The following is a 23,872-nucleotide window of genomic DNA, read 5'->3' as shown; positions in this document are numbered from 1 at the left end:
TCCAGCTCACTCTACCATAGGCTATTCTGTTTACTTTGTTGTCATTGCTTAAGCATTTAAAATTTGTCTTTTTGAATGTTTAGCCATTTTTTTCAGGAGTTGAACATTGTTAAGTATGATGCATTGTTGAAATAATGGCATAAACTTCATCCCATAATTTTACTATATGAGTGCCACAATTCCTTGATCCTGGCCTCCAGGATGACAAACATGCAAATGACAAATAACCTTCCAGGCTGTCTAAAAAAGAAAACAAACAGTCAATGGCTGGAAATGGCACATAACAAATTTACAGACGTCATAATAACAAACCCTACACCAAAACCTATGAACAAAACCAGCCAGTTAAGAACTGGAGCTAATATATAACTTAGTGTAAACACAAACTGTAGCATATTAAATAATGGCTGTAACTGATTATGAGGAAGTGAATGGGCAGGGCATACTGAAAGTGTGAGATGGTCCAAAGTCCAAAAGTACCATTCTGGGAGTGTTTCAAACTCAAACACCATTTTAAAGACGGACGAGAAAGAAGAGGGAGTAAAAGAAGGAATAAAACTGAAAAAAGAACAGAGTAAGTAGCCTGTTGTGGAGTGGGATTGGGAGAATATGAACTAAAGGTGAAGAGGTGTGGGGAGGAACGGGAATCTTCTAGTATAATCACATTAACACGCCTTGTTCAGCAAAACAGAAAACTGACAATAAAATGGCGGTTTGGGTGCAATTGGCTTCTTCTTTTTTTCAAATTTTTCATTTGGGACCAAAAGTAATTAAAAAATAATTTGAATGAATTATGTTTTACTTCAGTTTAAAAAAATATTTTGTGATAATTTTACCTTGTGATATATGGCGGTAGTCATAGCCCTAGTCATTTGATTAAAAGAGAAGGCTACATTTTGACACCTGTAACAGTAACATTGAATAAAATTCCAAACTTTTTTGTCAAACAGTAGTAGTTTTGTCTAACAGACACTGATTTTGCACTGAATAACATAGAAAAAACAGTTTTGTTGGACATGATGAGCCTTGTGTGAACAGTCTTCACTTTGTGAAAAGGAAAGTCAGAATTTAGTTCTCTCTATAATGAAGCAGTTTGGATTTGTGCGGAATGTAGAAATGTAAAATGTGGGCAGAGTGTACAGAACGTGGCATGTTACTGTTACAGTTTTTGTGTTAATGCTATTTGGCTAACACAGCAGGTTTAGTTAAAGCACAGTAGGATACTGAGGTCAACCTGGTAATACAGAGCTACACAAGCAATGCAGCATTAGTGTTACAGTTTTATAGTTCTCCATAGAGAAGAAGGCTGCACATTCGGTTACCTGTTGCCTAGTTAGGCCAGGCGATGGTTCCACTGAAGGCACAGAGCAACTGACACGTTTTGATACTTGCAGGGACAACAGCAGAGACAGTTTCCACAGGATGAACGTTCAACTGAGGAACTAAATTTAACAGAGGCGAGCCCTAGTAGCCCCTTCACATGAGCTGTTTTTCTTTCCATTTGAAATAGGCTATGACAGTTCACCCTGTCATAGGCTATTCTGTTTATTCTGTTGTCATTGCTAAAACATTTAGAATCTATCCCTTTAAATGTTCAGCTATTTTTTCTGCAGCTGAACATTGTTAAATATGATATATTGTTGAAATAATGGCATACATTTCATTAAATAATTTTACTATATGAGTGCCTAAATTCCTTGATCCTGGCCGCCACAAGATTGTCTCCCACACACCCTGCTATTCACACTACAGTATTTGTGTTATTATGATACACACCCTGCTATTCACACACTACAGTATTTGTGTTATTATGATACACACCCTGCTATTCACACTACAGTATTTGTGTTATTATGATACACACCCTGCTATTCACACACTACAGTATTTGTGTTATTATGATACACACCCTGCTATTCACACACTACAGTATTTGTGTTATTATGATACACACCCTGCTATTCACACACTACAGCATTTCTGTTATTATAATACACATCCTGCTGTTCACACACTACCATATTTCTGTTATTATGATACACACCCTGATATTCGCATACTACCATATTTCTGTTATTACAATGCACATCCAGCTACTTAATCTCCCGCATTCATGATATTTATGTTTTAAAGAGTAACAGAAGGAACATTTGGCAATATCCAGGCATGAACCCCCAAAAACAAGCAGTGAGGTAAAGATAATCTCCCGGATAGGAAGAAAAAACATTGTGGTGGCCAGAAAAAAGAAATCTCAGGAGGAATCCAGCTTCAGATGTGCATTCTTACACATTTTGATATTTGAATATTCTTCAGGGTTGATGTACGGATATCATTTAACTGTGAAAACTAGATGAACTAACCTTCAAAAATATCAACGTCCCCTGAGTTGAAAGCAAATTTTGCCGCTGCAATTACAGTCAGCACAAACTGTTTTTGGTGGTTCAGGCCTGGTAAAGCCATTGTAAAGCGTCTTTGTGACAGCATCGTCACCAGAACCATAGTTTTTCCTATCACTGCTGATACAGAGTGTCTTCTACAGGATAGAACTATTATGACATTTTAGCTGTCAACTCCAAGAATAATTAAGAGTGACTTTTAAATGATAACAGAAAAATAATTAAAAACAGAGGGGTACCCTTTTTAATGCACATAAAAACTCCCTACACGTTTTCTCCCTAGTATTTTTGACATGTTGCAAAGCTAACTCGGCAGTGGTGTTTGGCAGAGGCAACACACGCTGGCATTTCCTCATTCGCCAATGCATGAGCGTTGGCTGGCCGTCTCTCCTGCTTTAATTATTTTTCTTGAAGCAATGGTACACAGTGGGGATAGTGAGGTTTGCGGGGAGAGTCAATTGAGGAAGAGGCAGGTGGAAGTTCTTGGAGTAGTGTTCAGGGGAATAAGAGGAAGCCATTCAGCGAGAGTGGCGTGGATAGCCCCAAAAGCAGTGCCAAAGTTAGGAGAGTGGAGGGTGAGGAGTTTAAAGTATTGGTTTCAGTCAGAAATAAGCAGTGATGATTCTAACCTGACGAGACTGACTAAACTAGCCGGAGAGAGGGGAGATGGGTTACGTCAACCACCCAGTCAGGCCGTTAGTGCCAGCCCCACTGCAGTGCATCAGATGTTAGAGGTTAGGTCATGTGACTTCAGTGTGTAGAGAGGTGCTGCTGCAGGTGTGGGGGGAACCATGACTACTCAGCGTGGGGGAGGGGTTGGGTCTAATTGCAGTAATCATTGGGGGTGGGGTGGGGGTGGGGGGGCACAGCGTAGCCTTTAGGGGATGTGTAATGCAACAGCAGGTGCAGGAGATACAGGTACAAAGCTGTCAGTCAGGTATCACGTGCTGAAGCTGTGAGGGAAGTCAGACAGGTGTGTGGTTCCACAGCACCTTCAACAAGGCAGGATGGGAGATCAGTGAAGAGAACACACAGGCCTGTACACACAGGTGTCCCAGACAAACAGCCTGGTACTTTGATGGTTGGCAAGGGACAGTTTTTAGGTTTTCTGGCTAATGTAATTAACTTTTCTGCCCAAACTGATAGCCGCACAAAGATCACTGTGAATGCTGTGGGTGTGCATTTAGGGATAACTGGAGTGACAGTGGAGGACTTGACCGGGTTGTTGACTCCAGCGATGGCACGTCCATCTCAAAGTGGTGATTGACAGTCTAGTTTACAACTGGTGTTTTTTAAACGTCTCTACTTGTGTTAGGCGGCCAATGGGCAGGGATTTAAAAAATTTGCTTAAGAGTTGCCTGAGTTGTCTGACCTTCTCTGCATTGAAGAAACTTGGCTAACAGCACACCTGTTGTTTGTCCTATCAGGATATAGATCAGTGCGGAGGGGCAGACAAGTTGGTCAGGGGGGAGGGTGCTGCACCTTTGTGAAGGATGGGTTATCATTTAGAGAGCTGGTTGTAAGCGCTGAGAGTGAATGAGTGGTGGAGGAGGTGTGGTTGAGTACAGGGGATAGTGCTGTAGTGGTGAATTTTTATAACCAGACTTTGGACCTGTCCCTTCATTACCTTGAGGGAACACTCCAGCTTAGGGCTAATAAGATGATTTGGAGTGGAGATTAGAATTCCTATAATACACTTTGAGGTAGCGGGTTCACTAACAGAAATGGTGCTGTTATGGACAAATTTATGGTTAGCCTGGTATTGGTTTTCCTGAATGATGGGCGGGGTACACAGTCTAATGTTATTTTGGGGACGTCATCAGTGTTGGACCTTACAGTACCTTAGCTTGCAGCTCTATGGCTGGTGAGTGTGAATGGAGGTCTGGGAGGATTCAGCTGTAGGGAGTGACCGTTATCCAATACTGTGTAAAATAGGGACAGAAGCATCTAGAGAGGAATGGGTGTCCCTGGGTAGATGGCGCTGGGAAAAAGGAGACTGGGAGGTGTTCAGTCAGGTCTGTGAAACTGGAGCAGCACAGATCCAGGTAGATTGTGATATAGATGATTCAGTAACTGCATCATCTGAAGTTCTGTTAGCTGCCTTGTCAGCTGCTGTCCCTTGGTCTGAAGGGGGAAGGATGAGGAAGGTGGTGCTGTGGTGGTCACCAAAATGTTCTAAGACTGTTTGAGCACACAGCCATGCACTCTGGGTCCTGCACAGGAACCTTCCTCCAGACTGTGTGCTAGAGTATCAGAGGGCAAGAGCAGTGGCCAGGAAAGTCATTGAGGCAGGGGAGGTGTGGGGTATGATTAGGAAAATGCCAGGGGTGTCTAAGGGGCTTTTGTTTGAGTGACTTGAAACAGTTTAGGAAACATTGCTTTTGAATACAGCTTCTTTAATTTTGGTGAGGCAAGATAGCCTATATTGTTTGTAGTCCAGTAACTTGGCATCATTTTGATCTCAATACTTTTAATGGCAGGCCTAGATTTTGCCAGTTTTAATGAATGACTTATAGACAGTGCTTTGCATGTGTGAGTAACTTGGCATTTTTGTATGTTGACAACATGTTTTTCATGAGATCACAATATACACCAGTGAGATTCACACTACACAGCATGCAGAGGAATTCAATTAAATTACAACTTATCAGCATCCATAAGAAATGCGAAGTACCATACAGAATGCCAAATCATCTCTGCATTATTAAGAACCATTCAATTTGTACATTACGATAGACAGGAAATAATCAGGCCAGATGATTTCCCACTGTAACAGACTTTAGTACAATATGCACCAGGACAATGCCCACTACACAGCATGCAGATACATTCTCCAAAAACTCACTAAGTTGTCTCAGTCTTGATTGTAGTTTCGAAGCATCACACCTCATAAGGTCACATCTCACAGGCATGGAGTCTTTGTCTGTGGTCAGACACGTTTGTTATCTCAGTAATTAGGCCTCAGCACACAACACAACAACACAGTATAGTGCCTGGGATGGGGCGGTATATCCCCATAGTGGGTGCCAGAGCTTTTTGGGTCCACTCAGGAGTGCACTCGGGATGGCCCTGACCTGCATTCCATCCTCCTCGTAGCTCTCCATCACTCTTTTCCCTCATCGCCACGGTAACTGGGAATGTGGAGACTGGGACAAGGCTGCAGGCCTAGGCAGAAGTGGCCATGAGTGGATACAGAAATACAGAAACATACACTTCCCTTCACTACCTTCAGCTGCCAAGCAGCTGTACACTGCAGAGCACAGTCTGAAGTGCATTAATCACTGCAGGTTTCCCACTGAATCTACAGGAACTGAGGCGGAGCAGTGAAAGAATGTGCAATGATTCACTATGTGCACTCATATAGACATGAAAGCTGTTTTTCTGATAAATAAAACATTTAATTATTTGCAAAACATTTTAGTTTACAGTCACATCTACTGCAATTATTAAGACATAAGAACACCTGTGGAGTTCTAGAAAAGACTGTTGTAAAAATAATATTGTAGTTCCTCTAAATAGCCACTAGATGGTAGTGGAAGTTCAGTTTCACACTAAACTGTCATCTCATGGGCGCTTGCTGGTTCAAACTGTAATCTCATGTTTGGGCTGTGGCAAACATAATAGAATCTGTAAGTACATTAAGCAACAATAATCATTTTGCAGAGTTCTGAGAGCTAGCCTTGTAATAGCTTGTCACTAGATGGATTACAGGAGCTTTCTCTAGTCAAAGTGTCACGGGCATCGGTATGAAGTTTGGCTTTTTGAGCGTTACTGCTGCACTAAGAGTTTAATCAAATTGTCATTATTGCAGACATCATAAATGGTTGCATGTTTTCACTTGTGAGCAAGAACATGGACACTGATGTTTCTTATTCTGAAGGGACCCTTTATGTTGTGTACAATTATAGATTCAGTGTTGGCTTTTTAACGTCTGCAGACAGAATTATGTAATTCTTTCTTTATTAGGAGTATATGGTCACAGTGACCACAATATACATTATTGAAATAAGATTTCTGTGATCAGATTCAGATACAAGAAATCTTAGACAAATAAAATGGTCTATAAATACACCCCCCTCCCTTGTCACAATGATTTAAGGGCTTTTAGTGTATTACTGTTGCTTTATGAGTGTCATCAAATTGTCATTGTTGCAGACATCATAAATGGTTGCATGGTTTCAGCAAGAACTGGGGCACTGATGTTTATTATTCTTAAGGGACCTTCTATGTTCTGTAAAATTCAGTGTTGGCTTTTTAAAATCTGTAGACAGAAATAGTAGTTCTTTCTTCATTTGGAGTACATGGTCACAGTGACCACAATATTTGTCATTGAAATTAGATTTCTGTGATCAGATTCAGAATACAAGAAATGATTGACAAATAAAGTGGTCCATAAATGCATACCCCCAATTGTCCATATAGGTGTATGCATGTTTTACACTGTGCACTGTAAATGTGTGTCTTTTACACTACATAGTCCTCATACCACAAAGATTTAAGGGCCACTGAATCATAAATGGCTTATCCATGTATTATTTCTTATTGAATCTGATCATGGGATCTGATTTCACACGTGTTACTCTATCCACTGTAACATCAAATATTAGCCACAGATACACTATGTACAATCATACAGTTACAGGCCAGTATGTATTCTTTTGGTTACAGGTCACTGATACCATGTCTGCTGATGATATTTTGTGCTTGGTCATTATATTTCATTATAACTGGCTGTATTTTAAAGGCCTTTTTTGACAAATCATTGTTCATAATTATGTTGATGTATTCATCAAGTTGGAAAGTCAGTTGATTATCCATTGAGTAAACATGTTATTACAAATAAACTGCAGCTGTTTGCACTGAATGAAAATGTCATCTTTTAATTCTAATGGCGCTAGTAATGGAGCAAAGCATGGTTCAGGGAGCAAAGAAATATCCAGTGGCCACAGTTGGAGAATTACAGAACTTGGTTGCATAGGGGGGTCACCAAGTTTCTATTAATTGCTACATTAGATGCTACAAAATTAGATGCTACCTCCATGCCAAAAGGCTATTTGGAATGGCTTCAGGAAAAATGATTTTACTGGGAGTAATCGACAGTTTCAAGAATCTAAATTGTCTCCTTTGTCTCATCTACTGTGGTCCTGAGAGATGACAATAGAGCTCTTTGGCCAAGCATAGCTATTATTTCATTTGTGGCCTTTCTGTTAGCTTGAACTAGTCTGCCCATTCTCCTCTGATCTCTCATTAACAATGTGTTTTGTTTATCACACCATTCTCTGTAAACTCTAGAGACTGTAGTGCATGAAAATCCCAGGAGGGCAGCTGTTTCTGTGATGCTGGAACCACCACATCTGGCACCATCCATCTGGCACAGTCAAAGTTGCTTAGATCACACATCTTGCCCATTATAATAGGTAAGGAGCTGGCCTTGTAACCTATAGGTCACAGGTTCGAGTCCCAGGTAGGACACTGCTGTAGTACCCTTGAGCAAGGTACCTAACCTGCATTACTTCAGTCTATATCCAGCTGTATGGATGTAATGTAAAAAAATATTCGACAAAAAAAAAAGTTGTGTAAATCGCTCTGGATAGGAGAGTTTGCGAAATGCCTGTAATGTAATGTAATGTCTATATTGAGTTACAGCCACATAATGTGCAGTTAGGAGTAGCCTATTTGCATTAATGAGGGGGTATTCCAAATAAATGTGCCAGTATATAACACAAAGGATATAGGTTTGGTGTTAGTTAGAGTCTTTATTGTCCCAATGGGGCAGTTTGTACTGCAGCATAGTATATAATAAATAGCAATAACTATATTTATGACAACAGATAAACATTCAAATCATTGCAAAACGTATCACTATAACTTATTAAGAAAGGCAGTGACACTTGGGATAAAAGAGTGTTTAATCCTGAGCCTACACCGATCAGCCACAACATTAAAACCACCTGCCTTATATTGCGTAGGTCCCCCTCGTGCCGCCAAAACTGATCTGACCTGTCGAGAGTTTTTTAAATCATGTGTAAATAATTCACCCTCTAACAATATCCTGGCTTTGTATAGCCCTGTAGCAACTAATAATGTAATAAACTACCAATAGTGTAATAACTCCCAATAACTCCCCAGTAATCCATTTCAAATTTTTTATGTAATAAAAACAAATAATGTAATAAGTAGTCGTAGTAGGCACTTTATTGATCCCCGGGGGGGGGGGGGGGGGGTTTGCACTGTTGCAGCATAAAAGACAATAAAGTAACACAATCAGATACAAATTTACAGTAGATACAAAACATCAGATACAGAGGACACCTTCAGAGTTGGAGACGGATCAGAGCTGTTTTGGCGGCAAGGGGACCTACACAATATTAGGTAGGTGGTTTTAATGTTGTGGCTGATCAGTGTATATCTGCGCTTTGAGGGAAGATAATACAAACTGATTGAACAGGGGATGCTGGGAATCCCTCAGAATGGACTCGGCCTTATAGATCCCATCTGATGGAGCTGGGAGGGGTCAACTGTATTAGATGATCCTGCCAGCTAATTTTACAATGTTGGCCAGTCTACTCTTGCACTTACGATTACCAAACCAGCAGATAATATTAAAGGTTAAAAGAGATTCAATAAAAGACTTAATACAGGCTAGGTAACCAGTGAGGCCGAAGCTATTGTAGCGAAACAATGCTTCATCAGGAAGCTGCTCGTAGCCAGTTCGAAACTCAATGAAACTGTATTGAAGAAGAAAACGGGAAGTAAGACAATCCTTAGATTCGCACTTCGCCACAGCGAACAGCAGAGAAGCCCCCCTACACAGCACCGCTGCAAGCTAACATATATAAAACTAAACTAAAAGCAGCAAACATAATTCGGATAGCACAAGAACACATATTTACACACGATAGATCGCTTTTTACAGTATTTACAATTTTATGTCCCACACGAACTGTTTACAAAAGTTCGCGCGCCGTGCATTCCGGGAGCTGCCGGCGCAGCTTGCTTGTACAGCCCCCGGACGTCACACTATCATAAAGCCTGCTGGCATTCAAAACCCGTTTCAGAGGGCTTTCCAATAACGGGACAGCCCGTCGTGCAGCGTTGCCAGGTGTACGATAATGATCGCATTTGTACTATACGTTTACCCTCTGTACGATCAGTAATGCCAAAAAGTGCCCAAATGTACGATAATTTCGCTATTTAACAAAAAAGTGCATGAATTTAGCCTACTAAATTCCATGGCTGCCGGTTCAGGATCCGGTTTGCCTTCTCACATACAGTATACCGTGAATTGTAACGTTACAACTCTCAATTATAAGGATTACATGTTTGAGTGATTGCGATTTAATTGTAGACTATTTGGCATTATCCGTAGACCACGGTTTTTAGTGTGAGTCTCATTCATTTGAGTAGGGTCCAGGAAGTTGCCTGCGTAGCCTATGTGGTGGGCAAATGTTTTTCTCCCCTTTGTGGTTGTTGGTATTGCACTCGTTGGCATTCTAACGCAGTTTAAACAGCAACATTATTCTTTCGCTTTTGAATTGTTGTTTCATCCCCTCCCCTTTTTAAGGTACAATTTCACAATAATGGCAACGTTGAATCACATTTCTAGTTACGCTTCCCGCAAATCGGAATCGTCCCTTATTTGGACTATAGAATATTCGTTGCGCATTTAACTCATGGCTACGGGACGCATATTTTCATCCGTATTTTTGTGAACGATTGCGTTTATAGTAGCCTAGCCGCTCTTTTGAAGACAATTCAATAGTCTGCTAGCTAGCTAGCTAGCCAGCAGGGACAGCATGCATGCCGTGAGACCATTCTGACCTAAAACCAAGACTTAAAGGAGTACCATGGTGATTTTCACACTTTCTCGGGTTTATGTGCTATTTTCACAAGAGGCATTGAAGAAACACAATGAGCAAAGTATTAAATATGTCCGTTCTGTATTCTTGGAGAAATATGCGTTTTAAATTCATCGTCCTATTTTCAACCGGTTGAGAAAGTTGTCATTTTGCTACGTCATTAATACAGTAACCACTCCCATTTCCACGCCCCGTAAAGAAATCTGACAGGACACACCGTCCTGCTGTTCAGACAATGCAAATATTTGACTAACGTTAGGTTCACTTAAATTAGAGTGCCTTTAGATTATTTCTGGTTATATTCATTTAGCTAGCTAGCTAACGTTAGCTAGCTAGGAGGTTTGCTTTCATAAGGCAATGTTATCGATAACGTTAGCTTGCTAGTTTGCTTTTATGAGGACGTTATAGTTGTGCTTTTATCTTAACTTGGCTAGCTAGATATCAAAAATTATCATTAGATATAAGTCAACGTCCTTACCTTAGCTATCTACCGATACTTGATATACTAGCCCTACTAAGCTAGCTAGCTTGTGAAAATTCAGTCTCCCAAAGAGAGCGCATATCATGGGGGTAGCTATGGTAACGGGGCACGGTCTGTCAATCATAGCTAACTGACAGTTCTCATTACCACGCCCAGACGGTTCGGGTGAATTTTTATCGTGGGAAATTTAGGCTTAGAAAAATACGTTTTAAAGTACATTGAAATGACTGAAGAATAAAAAAATTATGCACATTTGTTTTGTTGTTGCCTGAAGACAACTGGGAAGTGTCACGTTCAACCACCATGGTACTCCTTTAAAAAAAAGATAGTCATCAGCGTCGTGTCCGCCTTGAAACTTTGGAGTAATAACTATTAAATGGGGAGAGGAGGTGCTTATGTAAGATTGAACAGGTCATTGAAATAAAAGGTTATTGTTGTATGTATTCATATAATAATTTTCTCTCATCCTTCTGAGACAGACATCCATGTCTGTCCTCTGTGGAGGACGTGACGTTTCTAGTTGTATCTTCAAGCCTTCATGATAGCTTAATTGTCTCTGTGTCTATAATACATAATGGTCTTTAAATGTCATAAATTTGGATGTGAGATTACATGTAATTGGACCTGGTGGTCTTTCCGCAGTAAGAAAATTTACTGTGTATTTTTTAAAATTGTTGTCATAATAAGTAAAACTGCACTTATATAGCATTATTCATAACAGATTGTTTTTATTGTTTTTTATTTTATTTGTATTTTTATTACTATATATATTATAACACAAAAAATATATTAAAAAATGTAATTTTGAACCTATTTTCCCCTGGGTCCCAGGAGGATAAAGCTTAGTTGCTGACATCATTTTAAAATGCTCCCAAACTGCAGACCGCTCTCTGTTTCTGACTGGTTCCATCTCGCACAATGTCTCGGATTCTTAAAGCAGTCACTGTGACTCACTAGCACACGACTGACACGAACTGCTTGCTCTACCCCCGAAACCTATGCTAAAGCTTTGCGTCGAGTCAGTTACCAAAGCGGTCACATGGTTGTGTGTACGGAATTAAGCTTCGGACGTCATTGATCACGTGCTTTTGGCAGAAACTAATCAAGCCTCGGCACACTGTTTCTAGTGCGCTGTGCTGTTTTTGTTTACAAGCGCTCCCGAGCTCTGGTTTCAAGAGTGACACCACTCCTTTTGAGATGTCTGTACAGTACATGTTCATGGCCCATTTAAATTCTGCATTGCGTCCAGTCAAAACTACGCTGTATTGTGTGTGTGTGTGTCTCTGTGTGTCCATGTGAGTGTTCTGAGTGTGATCATGCTGTGTGTTTACAGGCTAATCTGGGTTGGAAGCCACTTGTGGTCCAGTCTGGTCTGATGTGTTCCTGTCTCCTTAGATAGGGGGCGCTGATTCTAAAATGAGTCTCTCAGAGGAGCCAGAGACCGAAGGAGGAACCCTCAGCACTGAGAGGAAGAGGTATAAATGCATGAATCAGATATTTAATGTGATATGAGTTAAAGCTGCAGTAAGAGGATGAGTTTAACTGGAAGTTCTGTCTTTATGTGCTGTGAGTTTGAGCTGCAGTAAGAGGATGAGATTAACTGGAAACTCTGTCTCCATGTGCTGTGAGTTAGAGGTACAGTAAGAGGATGAGATTAACTGCAAGCTCTGCCTCCATGTACTGTGAGTTAGAGCTGCAGTAAGAGGATGAGTTTAACTGGAAACTCTGTCTCCATGTGCTGTGAGTTAGAACTGTAGTAAGAGGATGGGTTTAACTGGAAGCTCTGTCTCCATGTGCTGTGAGTTAGAGCTGCAGTAAGAGGATGATTTTAACGGGATGCTCTGTCTCCATGTGCTATGAATTAGAGCTGCAGCAAGAGGAAGAGTATAATTGGAAGCTCTGTCTTCATGTTTTATTCACAGGGTCCAGGTAGAAAGAGCTGGGTCACCTGTACCGAGCTGTCTGTCTATGAAGAGCCATCATTCAATGGATAAACCAGTCCTTTTCAGAGGAGAAGTCACTGGCAATCAGAGGTAATTAAACAGATTCAAATTGACTCCACTATTTATTTGTTCTTCAGTGTTCTTCACTATGTAGGCAGTTTTTAAAAACACACACACAGTTGTCAATAATTGTATTATTTCACAGTCGCATATGGGTGGGTATATTATATCACATTCACGTGTATGTGAGGTGTATTGCATCATGTTCACATGTGCAGTGAGTCTGAGCTGCAGTAAGAGGGTGACTTTAACTGGATGCTCTGTCTCCATATGCTGTGAGTTAGAGCTGCAGTAAGAGGATGAATTTAACTGGAAGCTCTGTCTCCATGTGCTGTGCGTTAGAGCTGCAGTAAGAGGATGAGTTTAACTGGATGCTCTGTCTCCATGTGCTGTGAGTTAGAACTGTAGTAAGAGGATGAGTTTAACTGGAAGCTGTGTTTCCATGTGCTGTGAGTTAGAGCTACAGTAAGAGGATGAGATTAACTGGAAGCTCTGTCTCCATGTGCTGTGAGTTAGAGCTACAGTAAGAGGATGAGTTTAACTGGAAGCTCTGTCTTCATGTTTTATTCACAGGGTCCAGGTAGATAGAGCTGGGTCACCTGTACCCAGCTGTCTGTCTATGAACAGCCATCATTCAATGGATAAACCAATCTTTTTCAGAGGAGACGTCACTGGTGATCAGAGGTAAATAAACAGATTCAAATTGACTCCACTGTTTATTTGTTCTTCAGTGTTCTTCACCATGTAGGCGGTTTTTATTAAGACACACAGGTGTCAGTAAATGTATTATTGCAGTCGCATATAGGTGGGTATATTATATGACATTCATGTGTAGGTGAGGTGTATTGCATCATATTCACATGTGCAGTGAGTCTGAGCTGCAGTAAGAGGATGAGTTTAACTGGATGCTCTGTCTCCATATGCTGTGAGTTAGAGCTGCAGTAAGAGGATGAGTTTAACTGGATGCTCTGTCTCCATGTGCTGTGAGTTAGAGCTGCATTTAATGGATGAGTTTAACTGGAAGCTCTGTCTCCATGTGCTGTGAGTTAGAGCTGCAGTACGAGGATGAGTTTAATTGGATGCTCTGTCTCCATGTGCTGTGAGTTAGAGCTGTTGTGAGAGGATGAGTTTAACTGGAAGCTCTGTCTTCATGTTTTGTTCAAAGGGTCCAGGTAGAAAGAGCTGGGTCACCTGCACCCAATGGTCTGTCTATGAAGAGCCATCATTCAATGGATAAACCAATCTTTTTCAGAGGAGACGTCACTGGTGATCAGAGGTAATTAAACAGATTCAAATTGACTCCACTGTTTATTTGTTCTTCAGTGTTCTTCACCATGTAGGCAGTTTTTATTAAGACACACAGGTGTCAGTAAATGTATTATTGCAGTCGCATATAGGTGGGTATATTATATGACATTCATGTGTAGGTGAGGTGTATTGCATCATATTCACATGTGCAGTGAGTCTGAGCTGCAGTAAGAGGATGAGTTTAACTGGATGCTCTGTCTCCATATGCTGTGAGTTAGAGCTGCAGTAAGAGGATGAGTTTTACTGGAAGCTCTGTTTCCATGTTTTGTTCACAGGGTCCAGGTAGAAAGAGCAGGGTCACCTGTTCCCAGCTGTCTGTCTATGAGGAGTGGAGAGTCAATGGATAAGGTACTCAACTTCAGAGGAGAGTTACCAGGTGATTCAAGGTAAATGAACAGGTTCATTTTGACACTTCACTGTTTAATTAAACCTAAATTTCACTGACAACTTTGAGGGCTAGGTTGGGTGCCCCGTGTTACATTCACTTGAAGGTGGGTGTATTATGTCGTATTCAGCCCAGATGGCAAACGACTTCAGCCTGGACCTGCACCGATTTCGGCACTACACTGCTGACTTAAGGCCAGAATCAGTGCAGATCCAGCCCGGAGTCACTTGCTATCTGGAAGGTGTAGATAGTGGTAGGGTGTCCTCCTGGCAACTGTACAGTTGCTGGTTTGAGCCTGTGATGGAGATGTAGAGATGCTGACTTATATCTGGAGAGATTAAGTTGGGTCTGTACACAAAATAAAAAAACTCTCATTGGGCTCTTGAGCAAGGCCCTTAACATAAAAACTGCTCCAGAGGCTTTACACTTCTTCCCACTCTCTCCTCTTTTGCTACTCTTCTCTCTGGCATTTATCCCAGGGTGTATTTGCAAAAGTTAGATCAGCAGTAAGAGGATGAGTTTAACTGGAAGCTGTCTCCAAGTGCTGTGAGTTAGATCTGCAGTAAGAAGATCAGTTTAACTGGAAACTCTGTCTCCAAGTGCTGTACGTTAGAGCTGCAGAAAGAGGATGAGTTTAACTGGATGCTCTGTCTCCATGTGCTGTGAGTTAGAGCTGCATTTAATGGATGAGTTTAACTGGAAGCTCTGTCTCCATGTGCTGTGAGTTAGAGCTGCAGTACGAGGATGAGTTTAATTGGATGCTCTGTCTCCATGTGCTGTGAGTTAGAGCTGCATTTAATGGATGAGTTTAACTGGAAGCTCTGTCTCCATGTGCTGTGAGTTAGAGCTGCAGTAAGAGGATGAGTTTAACTGGAAGCTCTGTGTCCATGTGCTGAGAGTTAGAGCTGCAGTAAGACGATGAGTTTAACTGGATGCTCTGTCTCCATGTGCTGTGAGTTAGAGCTGCAGTAAGAGGATGAGTTTAACTGGATGCTCTGTCTCCATGTGCTGTGAGTTAGAGCTGCAGTACGAGGATGAGTTTAATTGGATGCTCTGTCTCCATGTGCTGTGAGTTAGAGCTGTAGTAAGAGGATGAGTTTAACTGGAAGCTCTGTCTTCATGTTTTGTTCAAAGGGTCCAGGTAGAAACAGCTGGGTCACCTGCACCCAACGGTCTGTCTATGAAGAGCCATCATTCAATGGATAAACCAATCTTTTTCAGAGGAGACGTCACTGGTGATCAGAGGTAATTAAACAGATTCAAATTGACTCCACTGTTTATTTGTTCTTCAGTGTTCTTCACCATGTAGGCAGTTTTTATTAAGACACACAGGTGTCAGTAAATGTATTATTGCAGTCGCATATAGGTGGGTATATTATATGACATTCATGTGTAGGTGAGGTGTATTGCATCATATTCACATGTGCAGTGAGTCTGAGCTGCAGTAAGAGGATGTGTTTAAGTGGGTGCTCCGTCTCCACGTGCTGTGAGTTACAGCTGCAGTAAGAGGATGAGTTTAACTGGAAGCTCTGTCTCCATGTGCTGTGAGTTAGAGCTGCAGTAAGAGGATGAGTTTAACTGGAAGCTCTGTCTCCATTTGCTGTGAGTTAGAGCTGCAGTAAGAGGAACAGTTTAACTGGAAGCTCTGTCTCCATGTGCTGTGAGTGAGAGCTGCAGTAAGGGGATGAGTTTAACTGGAAGCTCTGTCTCCATGTGCTGTGAATTAGAGCTGCAGTAAGAGGATGAGTTTAACTGGAAGCTCTGTCTCCATGTGCTGTGAGTTAGAGCTGCAGTAAGGGGATGAGTTTAACTGGATGTTGTTTTTTTTCATAGGATACAGTGGCCACTCGAATCCCGCTCAGAGATGTTATGTCCCCTTAAACAGGTGTGTGATCCGTCTTTTTTTCTTTTCAAATTTATTTTTAAAGCTTTATGTTTTTTTCATACAGTACATTCCATTGGAGTGTGTATAATACATATTGGGATGGCAGGTATGTCATCCTGCCAAGTTACTCCTTAGTGGGGCATGCCCCATACCTATACAGCACTGAGAGTTTGGCACTTTTCTGGGTTCCCCACAGAAATAACCACAACAGCCAGACTCTCAGCCCTTAATGCATTTATTTCTGTACCTTTCTGACCCCATTTCAACAGACAGAATTGATAAACAACTTCTCATGTCCACACAATAAAGGCCCAAACTTCGCATTTTCTTCTTCTTCTTTCATCCATCAATGCTCATAGCCCACTGTCACACGCCAAGTGTGACACCCTGGGCAGGGAGAATGTGACAGTACCGGGGAACACTTTTTCTGTCGCATGGAGAGAGAGAGCTCACACACACGAACACGAAATCAAATTAACGGACCACTTCACCCTTCCCCCTCACGGGTCACAAGCTTAAATAACAAAGACAAAAGAAAGTAAAACGGCGTGACCACTTTCCCGTGCCCCGCCCGTAGCTGACCCGCCTTCCCAGCCAGGTCCAGCTCCTCCAGCATCCCAGCTGAGGATTACTTCCTTCTTGGCTTTCGTGCTTAAAATAAAACAAAACGAAACTCACAATTGCACTCTCGGTGTGAGCTCCCGGTCTCTGCCCCAAACTGTGGAGAGCAGCACACCTTTAAGCACCTGGGCTGATTTGCCAACGCGTGCGTGTGCTCTCTCCACCAGCCGGCGCAGCCGAGACCAATCCGCCTCTCAGGTGGACCAACTGCCACACCCACAAAGAATATGTCTCCCCTTTGGACATTTTACAGACACTAGCCAATCCTTCACCTACACCAGCAAAAGCAAATTAAAATCTCACATACACACGCAAAATGGACATATCTTTTTACCCAATAAAATTTCCTGTCTGAACAGCAAATCAGTTTGTGGCTCAGTGGTAAATGTCGCGATCTATGGATCATTGAGTCACAGGCTCAAGTCCCAACTGAAGCAAATTCTTCATGTCTTACACATGCTCATATGCTCACTAATAATTGTCTATTACTTCTCAACTATTGCTTTTGCACCACATCATCCCTGTCTTTCACCAAACATATAGACTGCATTATGACATACCATCTACACTTGGCCCTGTGTTTTTTAATCTTACCATTTTAATCTTACCATTTCATTTAAACTTTGTGTCACGTCAAAGTGTCGAATACCTCTAATTGCCTCATGCAAGACATTTAAATGAATGTACATAACTGCTGGTGAATACCTACAGGAAGCATATTCCTCCAGAAAACATATGTTTATACTTGCTTGTCAACTTCATTTTGCTAAATGTACCAGTTCTTGCTACTTACAATACATACTGCATGTAAAATACATATTGTACATACATACAAACTTCTTTATCCCCATGGGGACATTTCCCTCACATCATGGTACATTCACATTTACGAACAGACATTTGTTACGGTTCACTTGTATTATGGCCCATTTATTTGTCATATATTCATTTATTATTTTGATACAGCACACCTCTTCATGTGTTTATTTCACACTGATACAGCACACCTCTTCATGTGTTTAGTTCACACTGATACAGCACATCTCTTCATGTGTTTCTCACACTGGTACAGCACACCTCTTCATGTGTTTATTCCACACTGATACAGCACACCTCTTCATGTGTTTATTTCACTCTGATACAGCACACCTCTTCATGTGTTTATTCCACACTGATACAGCACACCTCCTCATGTGTTTATTTCACACTGATACAGCACACCACTTCATGTGTTTATTCCACACTGATACAGCACACCTCTTCATGTGTTTATTCCACACTGATACAGCACACCTCTTCCTGTGTTTATTTCACACTGATACAACACACCTCTTTTTGTTTTTATTTCACACTGATACAGCACACTTCATGTGTTTGTTTCACACTGAGACATCACACCTCTTCATGTGTTTATTTCACACTGATACGTTGTGTGTTTATTTCAGTCTCTCCTGCGCACTTTGATGAAGCTGAAGAAGGTTGAGAAGTTGAAACTGTTTCTGAGCCATCTGAGTCAAGATTGCCCAGAATGCTGTCTTGAAGGTCAGAGCCTGCCTGAAGATCCTACTTGGCTGGCTAAGATTATGAAGTTTATTAATGAATTGTTCGACAGTCATGAAGTTGATGATTACTCAGAATGCACTGAGAGAGAGCAGGAGGATCCTGAGGTTGTGTGTATAGTTGAGAAGTTGGTGGAGACCTGTGGCAGTGAGGGGTCTCTGAAGATCACACTCCACATCCTGAGGAACATGAAGCAGAAGGATCTCGCTGATTCATTGGAAAGAGGTGAGCACTCATTGATACTGTGTGTCAATTAGAATTTTGAAATGAGTTTAGATAGCAAATCTAACAGTGATCAATGTTCTTATTTAGAGCATCTACACTTTCATAATACTGTTGTACATTGACAATATTACATACTGTAAATAAAAGGCCAAAAATAACTTTTATTTATTTAACATTTACATTTATTAACATATTGCCTCAAGCAGGGATTACAATGCAAATGCAAATGAACAAGATTAAATGTCCTTGAGGGGGGTTTAAAGGCAGAATCTTGTGCTCAAATACCAATAACTAGACCACTGTCCCATCAGACAGTCTGCCCTGAGTTTGTATCCAGGAATCAAACTCAGCAATCAGTGTAAAAGTATTATATTATGAGGGCCTCCGGGTGTCTCACGCTGTAAAGAAGCTCGTTCCAAAAGCAAAAGCATGACCCTGCAACGGGGTGTTCAAGTCCTACTTGTGTGCCTGCAGATGCGCAAACTGAGAATATGACGACCTTTTTATCCTCTGACTACGTGGGTAGCACATAATTTTTGCTGCATCTGCAGTGTGTGGAAAATAGCATAAATATCTACCCTCTCCTCCTGACATCAAGCAGGAGATCCACAAGTTCAGTTGGGAAAAATCTGCATTGGTCGTGCTAAATGCCAAAAAGAAATATTTGTTGTTCATAATTTTATTAACAGAAGCAAGATGAAATAAGCTAAAAATTATGTTTTGGCATTCTGATCAAAATGTATTTCTGCCACACAGACTATATGATAATAGAAAAAATAATAGATAACCCTAGAAGCGATTTCTGTTTTATTTACTCATGTGCAAGCTACAATGGGGTAGGCAGAAACAAATTATTGGGCTGGCCTGTGAAAAAGTGTAGGGGCCGACTATCTAGTTTTTTGGAATACATTTTTTTCCGCATGTGCTAGGCCCCGCTCCAGCGCTCCTTGGAGCTAATTCTAGGTATGAATTTTTAATACAAATAAATCAAACATTTTTTTGCATATGCTGCCTCTTGTAGCCTATTTCCCTTTGCCGCTTTTAAACTTGTTTGGCGAACACTTTCACTCGAGATTTCATTGTTTTCTCAATGTAGCCTTGATCTTTACTGTATGAAGACATTTTGTTATTCTATGAGTAGTATTATTGATGGAAATTTTACAGGTCATAGCACAAGAATGAATGTGCATGTTTTGAATATGAAGGGATTTAATAGTAAACATGTTATGAATTTAAAAACAGGGATAATAACATTTCATCTGGGCTAGTGGAAATCCTTAAGAGTCCCCCCATGTATCAGACAGCAATTTTAGTGACTACATTGTAGTAATATTGCCACGATGGCCATGAAAAATGTAGCTGTACAATTCTAGTTTACCATTGACGGCTTGTTGTAGAGGACTGTTCTGATACTTTGTACAGTATCACAAACTAATTTGGAATGCACTTCTTTATACAGATGACAATACGGCAGTACTACTAGCCTTTTTTACTGTGCACAGTACCATTTATTTATTTTTGATGTCACACAGTTTTAATTGGCCACAGAACGATGATGATGCACGCAGAAAGCAAATCAAATGCATTATCTTAACAAATCTAACGAGAGAGTAATATCTTGTTTTCAACTTTTCACCCAAAGTGCTTTCTCTTTGAATCTCACAATGCTACCATTGGCTGTGTAAATATTATGATCAATAAACAGCACAAAAGTCAGACCAGTATTTGTGTTTATAGAACGCAGTGTATTTGTTCTCCTGCACTGTGGCTCCTTTATCTGTGTAAAAAATGCAGAAACCGAACGTTAATGTGACCTCTGAACCTGGGATAAAATACTGCGACCTCTGAACCTGGGATAAAATACTGCGACCTCTGAACCTGGGATAAAATACTGCGACCTCTGAACCTGGGATAAAATACTGCGACCTCTGAACCTGGGATAAAATACTGCGACCTCTGAACCTGGGATAAAATACTGTGACCTCTGAACCTGGGATAAAATATTGTGACCTCTGAACCTGGGATAAAATACTGTGACCTCTGAACCTGGGATAAAATATTGTGACCTCTGAACCTGGGATAAAATACTGTGATCTCTGAACCTGGGATAAAATATTGTGACCTCTGAACCTGGGATAAAATACTGTGACCTCTGAACCTGGGATAAAATATTGTGACCTCTGAACCTGGGATAAAATACTGCGACCTCTGACCCTGGGATAAAATACTGTGACCTCTGAACCTGGGATAAAATACTGTGACCTCTGAACCTGGGATAAAATATTGTGACCTCTGAACCTGGGATAAAATACTGTGACCTCTGAACCTGGGATAAAATATTGTGACCTCTGAACCTGGGATAAAATACTGTGACCTCTGAACCTGGGATAAAATATTGTGACCTCTGAACCTGGGATAAAATATTGTGACAAATGCAGGTCTGCCAGGTGAGAGGTGGCTGCGCCACCTGTAGTAGAGCAGTTAGGCTAACTCACTGGCAGATTATATATATAATTATAATTATATATATATATATATATATAAACTTTGAAATATATTGTGGGACAAGTAAGGATATGTTTATTTTCTGAATCCAGCAGTTCCAACAGTCGACGCCCTTGTTAAAATGTTCAGAACTCTGAATACTGAACCAAGTGATATTGCATGCTAGAACCTCTCACTTAACCTACATGTAAAATATATTTTATGTGATTTAATTTAATAATTATTATTGAAAATGAGAATTATCAATGAATTTGCTGAATTCACTGATAGGTCAGTCTACAGAAAACTGGTGGAATCAACGAACAAGTCAAAAGCTCTATATTAGGTTTTAAGATTAGCTAATTGCATTTACTACAAAGCAGTCAAATAGATTAATGCGTTGAAATCATGCATTCTTTATTGAATGCAGGCTCACTACTTCTAAATGGCAAAACAGAAGACATACAACAAAACAGTAAACAATTGATTATGAAATACCAGAAAAGAGAGAGAGACGGATATGCCAGACCTTGCCAAAGTGTTGCCCACTTCCATCAAACCATTCAGTAACCCCTCGTGCCATTGTGGATGGGGACATTGTCATCCTGGAAGAGACCACTCCCATCAGAATGAAAATGTTTCATCGTAGGAGAAAGGTGATCACTCACATTAACTTTGCATTGATTTGCAGTGACCCTTCCCTTTAAGGGGTCAAGTGGACCAAGCCCACGCAGCATAACAGAGTCACCAGACCCCCTCACTGTAGGGGTCAAGCATTCAGGCCTGTATGGTTCTTTGATGGATGCCACACATGCACTCGCCCACTTGTGGAAAAAAGTGATATGGTAAGATGAGCCATCCTTCACCATATTCTCGACATCTCTGTAGACCAGTGCCTATGGGTTTTACACCACAGAACTCTCAAATGGGCATTTAGGGTTTATGCACTGTAGCACCCAAAGTACCTAGAACTTTTAGTCCCAGGAACTACTTTTCAAGGAACTAAAAGGTTCCTTCAGCCCATTGTTGTCTGCGTTTCCACAGCGGTCTAAAGACCCGCGAAGATTAGGCAAATTAGCCCACTGACATATGAAAAAGCGACGTCGTCGTCGGTCTATCTGTCGTATGATTTCTTCTGTAACCCCATACTACCACCAAAGTGGCCTACTTTTTTTTCTAATAACCGGGACAGTCCGGAGGGGTTTATTCCACTTAACGGGCTACCAACAATCACTATATATGGTTACTTTAGTATTTATTTATTTTTATCGACTTAATCACCTGAAATTGAAATATTTTTCCACGGCCGTTTGGGCATATTTTACCGTTGTCAAGCAAAACTCTCATTGGTAGTTCGACTTGGACCGTTGTTATGCAACAAATAGGATATAACAAGCCAATAGTCAGATTGTAACTGTTTTATATATCCTCTCAAACACATTCATTATGTTTTTATGCGAACATTCACTTTCATGTCTTGACATCCGAGGTGACAGAATGTATTCACAATCCACAAATAACTGGTAACAACAGCAGAAAACATGCACACGTCGTAAACAATTTGCCGTTGAATTGGTTACTTCAACTCTCATCGTCAATTCCATATAGGCTAATCGCAAAATGACAATAGAACGAAAACTCGGACTTGCGTGAACATTTAAATTAGTAGTGGTACAGCCACCGTTTGCTTTCCTTCGAAGTTACTGCTAGCCGAGCAGCGAAGTGTGCCCTCCAGATGCGAACCATGCACCATAAATTAGTCCATAATCTTCCTGGTCTTTTTGTGGAATTGAAGAATCGCAGAGTATAATTATGGCAGTCTGAAAAAGCAAAAGGGACGATTACTAGAATTAACCTGTTATTTCACCCTGACAAAAAGTGCGGAAGGTGATTTCCAGTGTGCTTTTACTGTATCAACAATGTAAATTACGCAGAACTGCCGCATACCTCACATAACTGTATCAAACGTTTTGAGTCAATTATAACGGGCTAACAAAGAAAATCCAGAAGAAAATATTCAGCAACCGAATTAAACCGTTTGAATGTTTTGGTACGTAATATGCTGTCCCAGCACGAATGCTTAGCATTTTATAAAACGAATACTAAAGCAAGAAAAGAACAGAAGAGCACACGTTATAATTCCAAGACGTTGACAGGCTATAACCAAAAGTAGGCTACTGCGCCGCATAACATACAAGTTTGATTTGAAGTTATTATGAAAATAAATTGGTTTGCCGCTGCATATTTTCAAACATGGCGGGTAATGGCGGAAAATAAATACAACACAAATGCTACGAGTACTCGACCAATCAGAAATGTTCAGCGCTGCAAGCTCCACCCAAAAGGTTCCTGTACTTTCGGAAAGTACTACCCCCCGAGCAGGAACGTTTTGGGGGGTAAAACAAAGCCCCCAGAACTAAATTTAGACCCTAGTTCCTGCGGTGGAAACGCACTGAGTTCCTCAAAAGGTTCCTAGTTCCGGGGTATAGTTCCTGCGGTGGAAACGCGGCTATGGTCTGGCACCTGTGTTTTCAATACAGTGATTTAGGGTTTCATTTGATGCATTTGCCTCTACGGCAGAGGTTCTGCCAGCCAGAGGGAAATAGGCTACTTGCGGGGTTCCAACAGTAGGAGGCAGCAAAGTGTAACTTTTTCTCTATGTTTT

At 40.9% G+C, this 23,872-nt stretch overlaps 1 protein-coding gene across 1 annotated transcript in view; it reads left to right on the top strand.

The window, feature by feature from the left end:
• The first annotated feature begins 447 nt into the window (after positions 1 to 447).
• LOC118213917 (NACHT, LRR and PYD domains-containing protein 12-like) overlaps positions 448 to 23,872 on the top strand; it is a 33,296-nt gene continuing 9,871 nt past the window's right edge. The window contains exons 1-8 of the mRNA XM_035393150.1: positions 448 to 574; positions 12,659 to 12,769; positions 13,313 to 13,423; positions 13,905 to 14,015; positions 14,323 to 14,433; positions 15,567 to 15,677; positions 16,266 to 16,317; positions 18,384 to 18,723. Of these exons, the coding sequence (XP_035249041.1) occupies positions 459 to 574; positions 12,659 to 12,769; positions 13,313 to 13,423; positions 13,905 to 14,015; positions 14,323 to 14,433; positions 15,567 to 15,677; positions 16,266 to 16,317; positions 18,384 to 18,723 (1,063 nt within the window). The 5' untranslated portion in view covers positions 448 to 458. The remainder of the gene's footprint in view (positions 575 to 12,658; positions 12,770 to 13,312; positions 13,424 to 13,904; positions 14,016 to 14,322; positions 14,434 to 15,566; positions 15,678 to 16,265; positions 16,318 to 18,383; positions 18,724 to 23,872) is intronic.

Source organism: Anguilla anguilla, chromosome 15 (assembly GCF_013347855.1).
Source record: "Anguilla anguilla isolate fAngAng1 chromosome 15, fAngAng1.pri, whole genome shotgun sequence".
Lineage (NCBI taxonomy): Eukaryota > Metazoa > Chordata > Actinopteri > Anguilliformes > Anguillidae > Anguilla > Anguilla anguilla.
The sequence above is the reverse complement of the archived record's forward strand: the minus strand, read 5'-3'. Positions and strand labels throughout refer to the sequence as shown.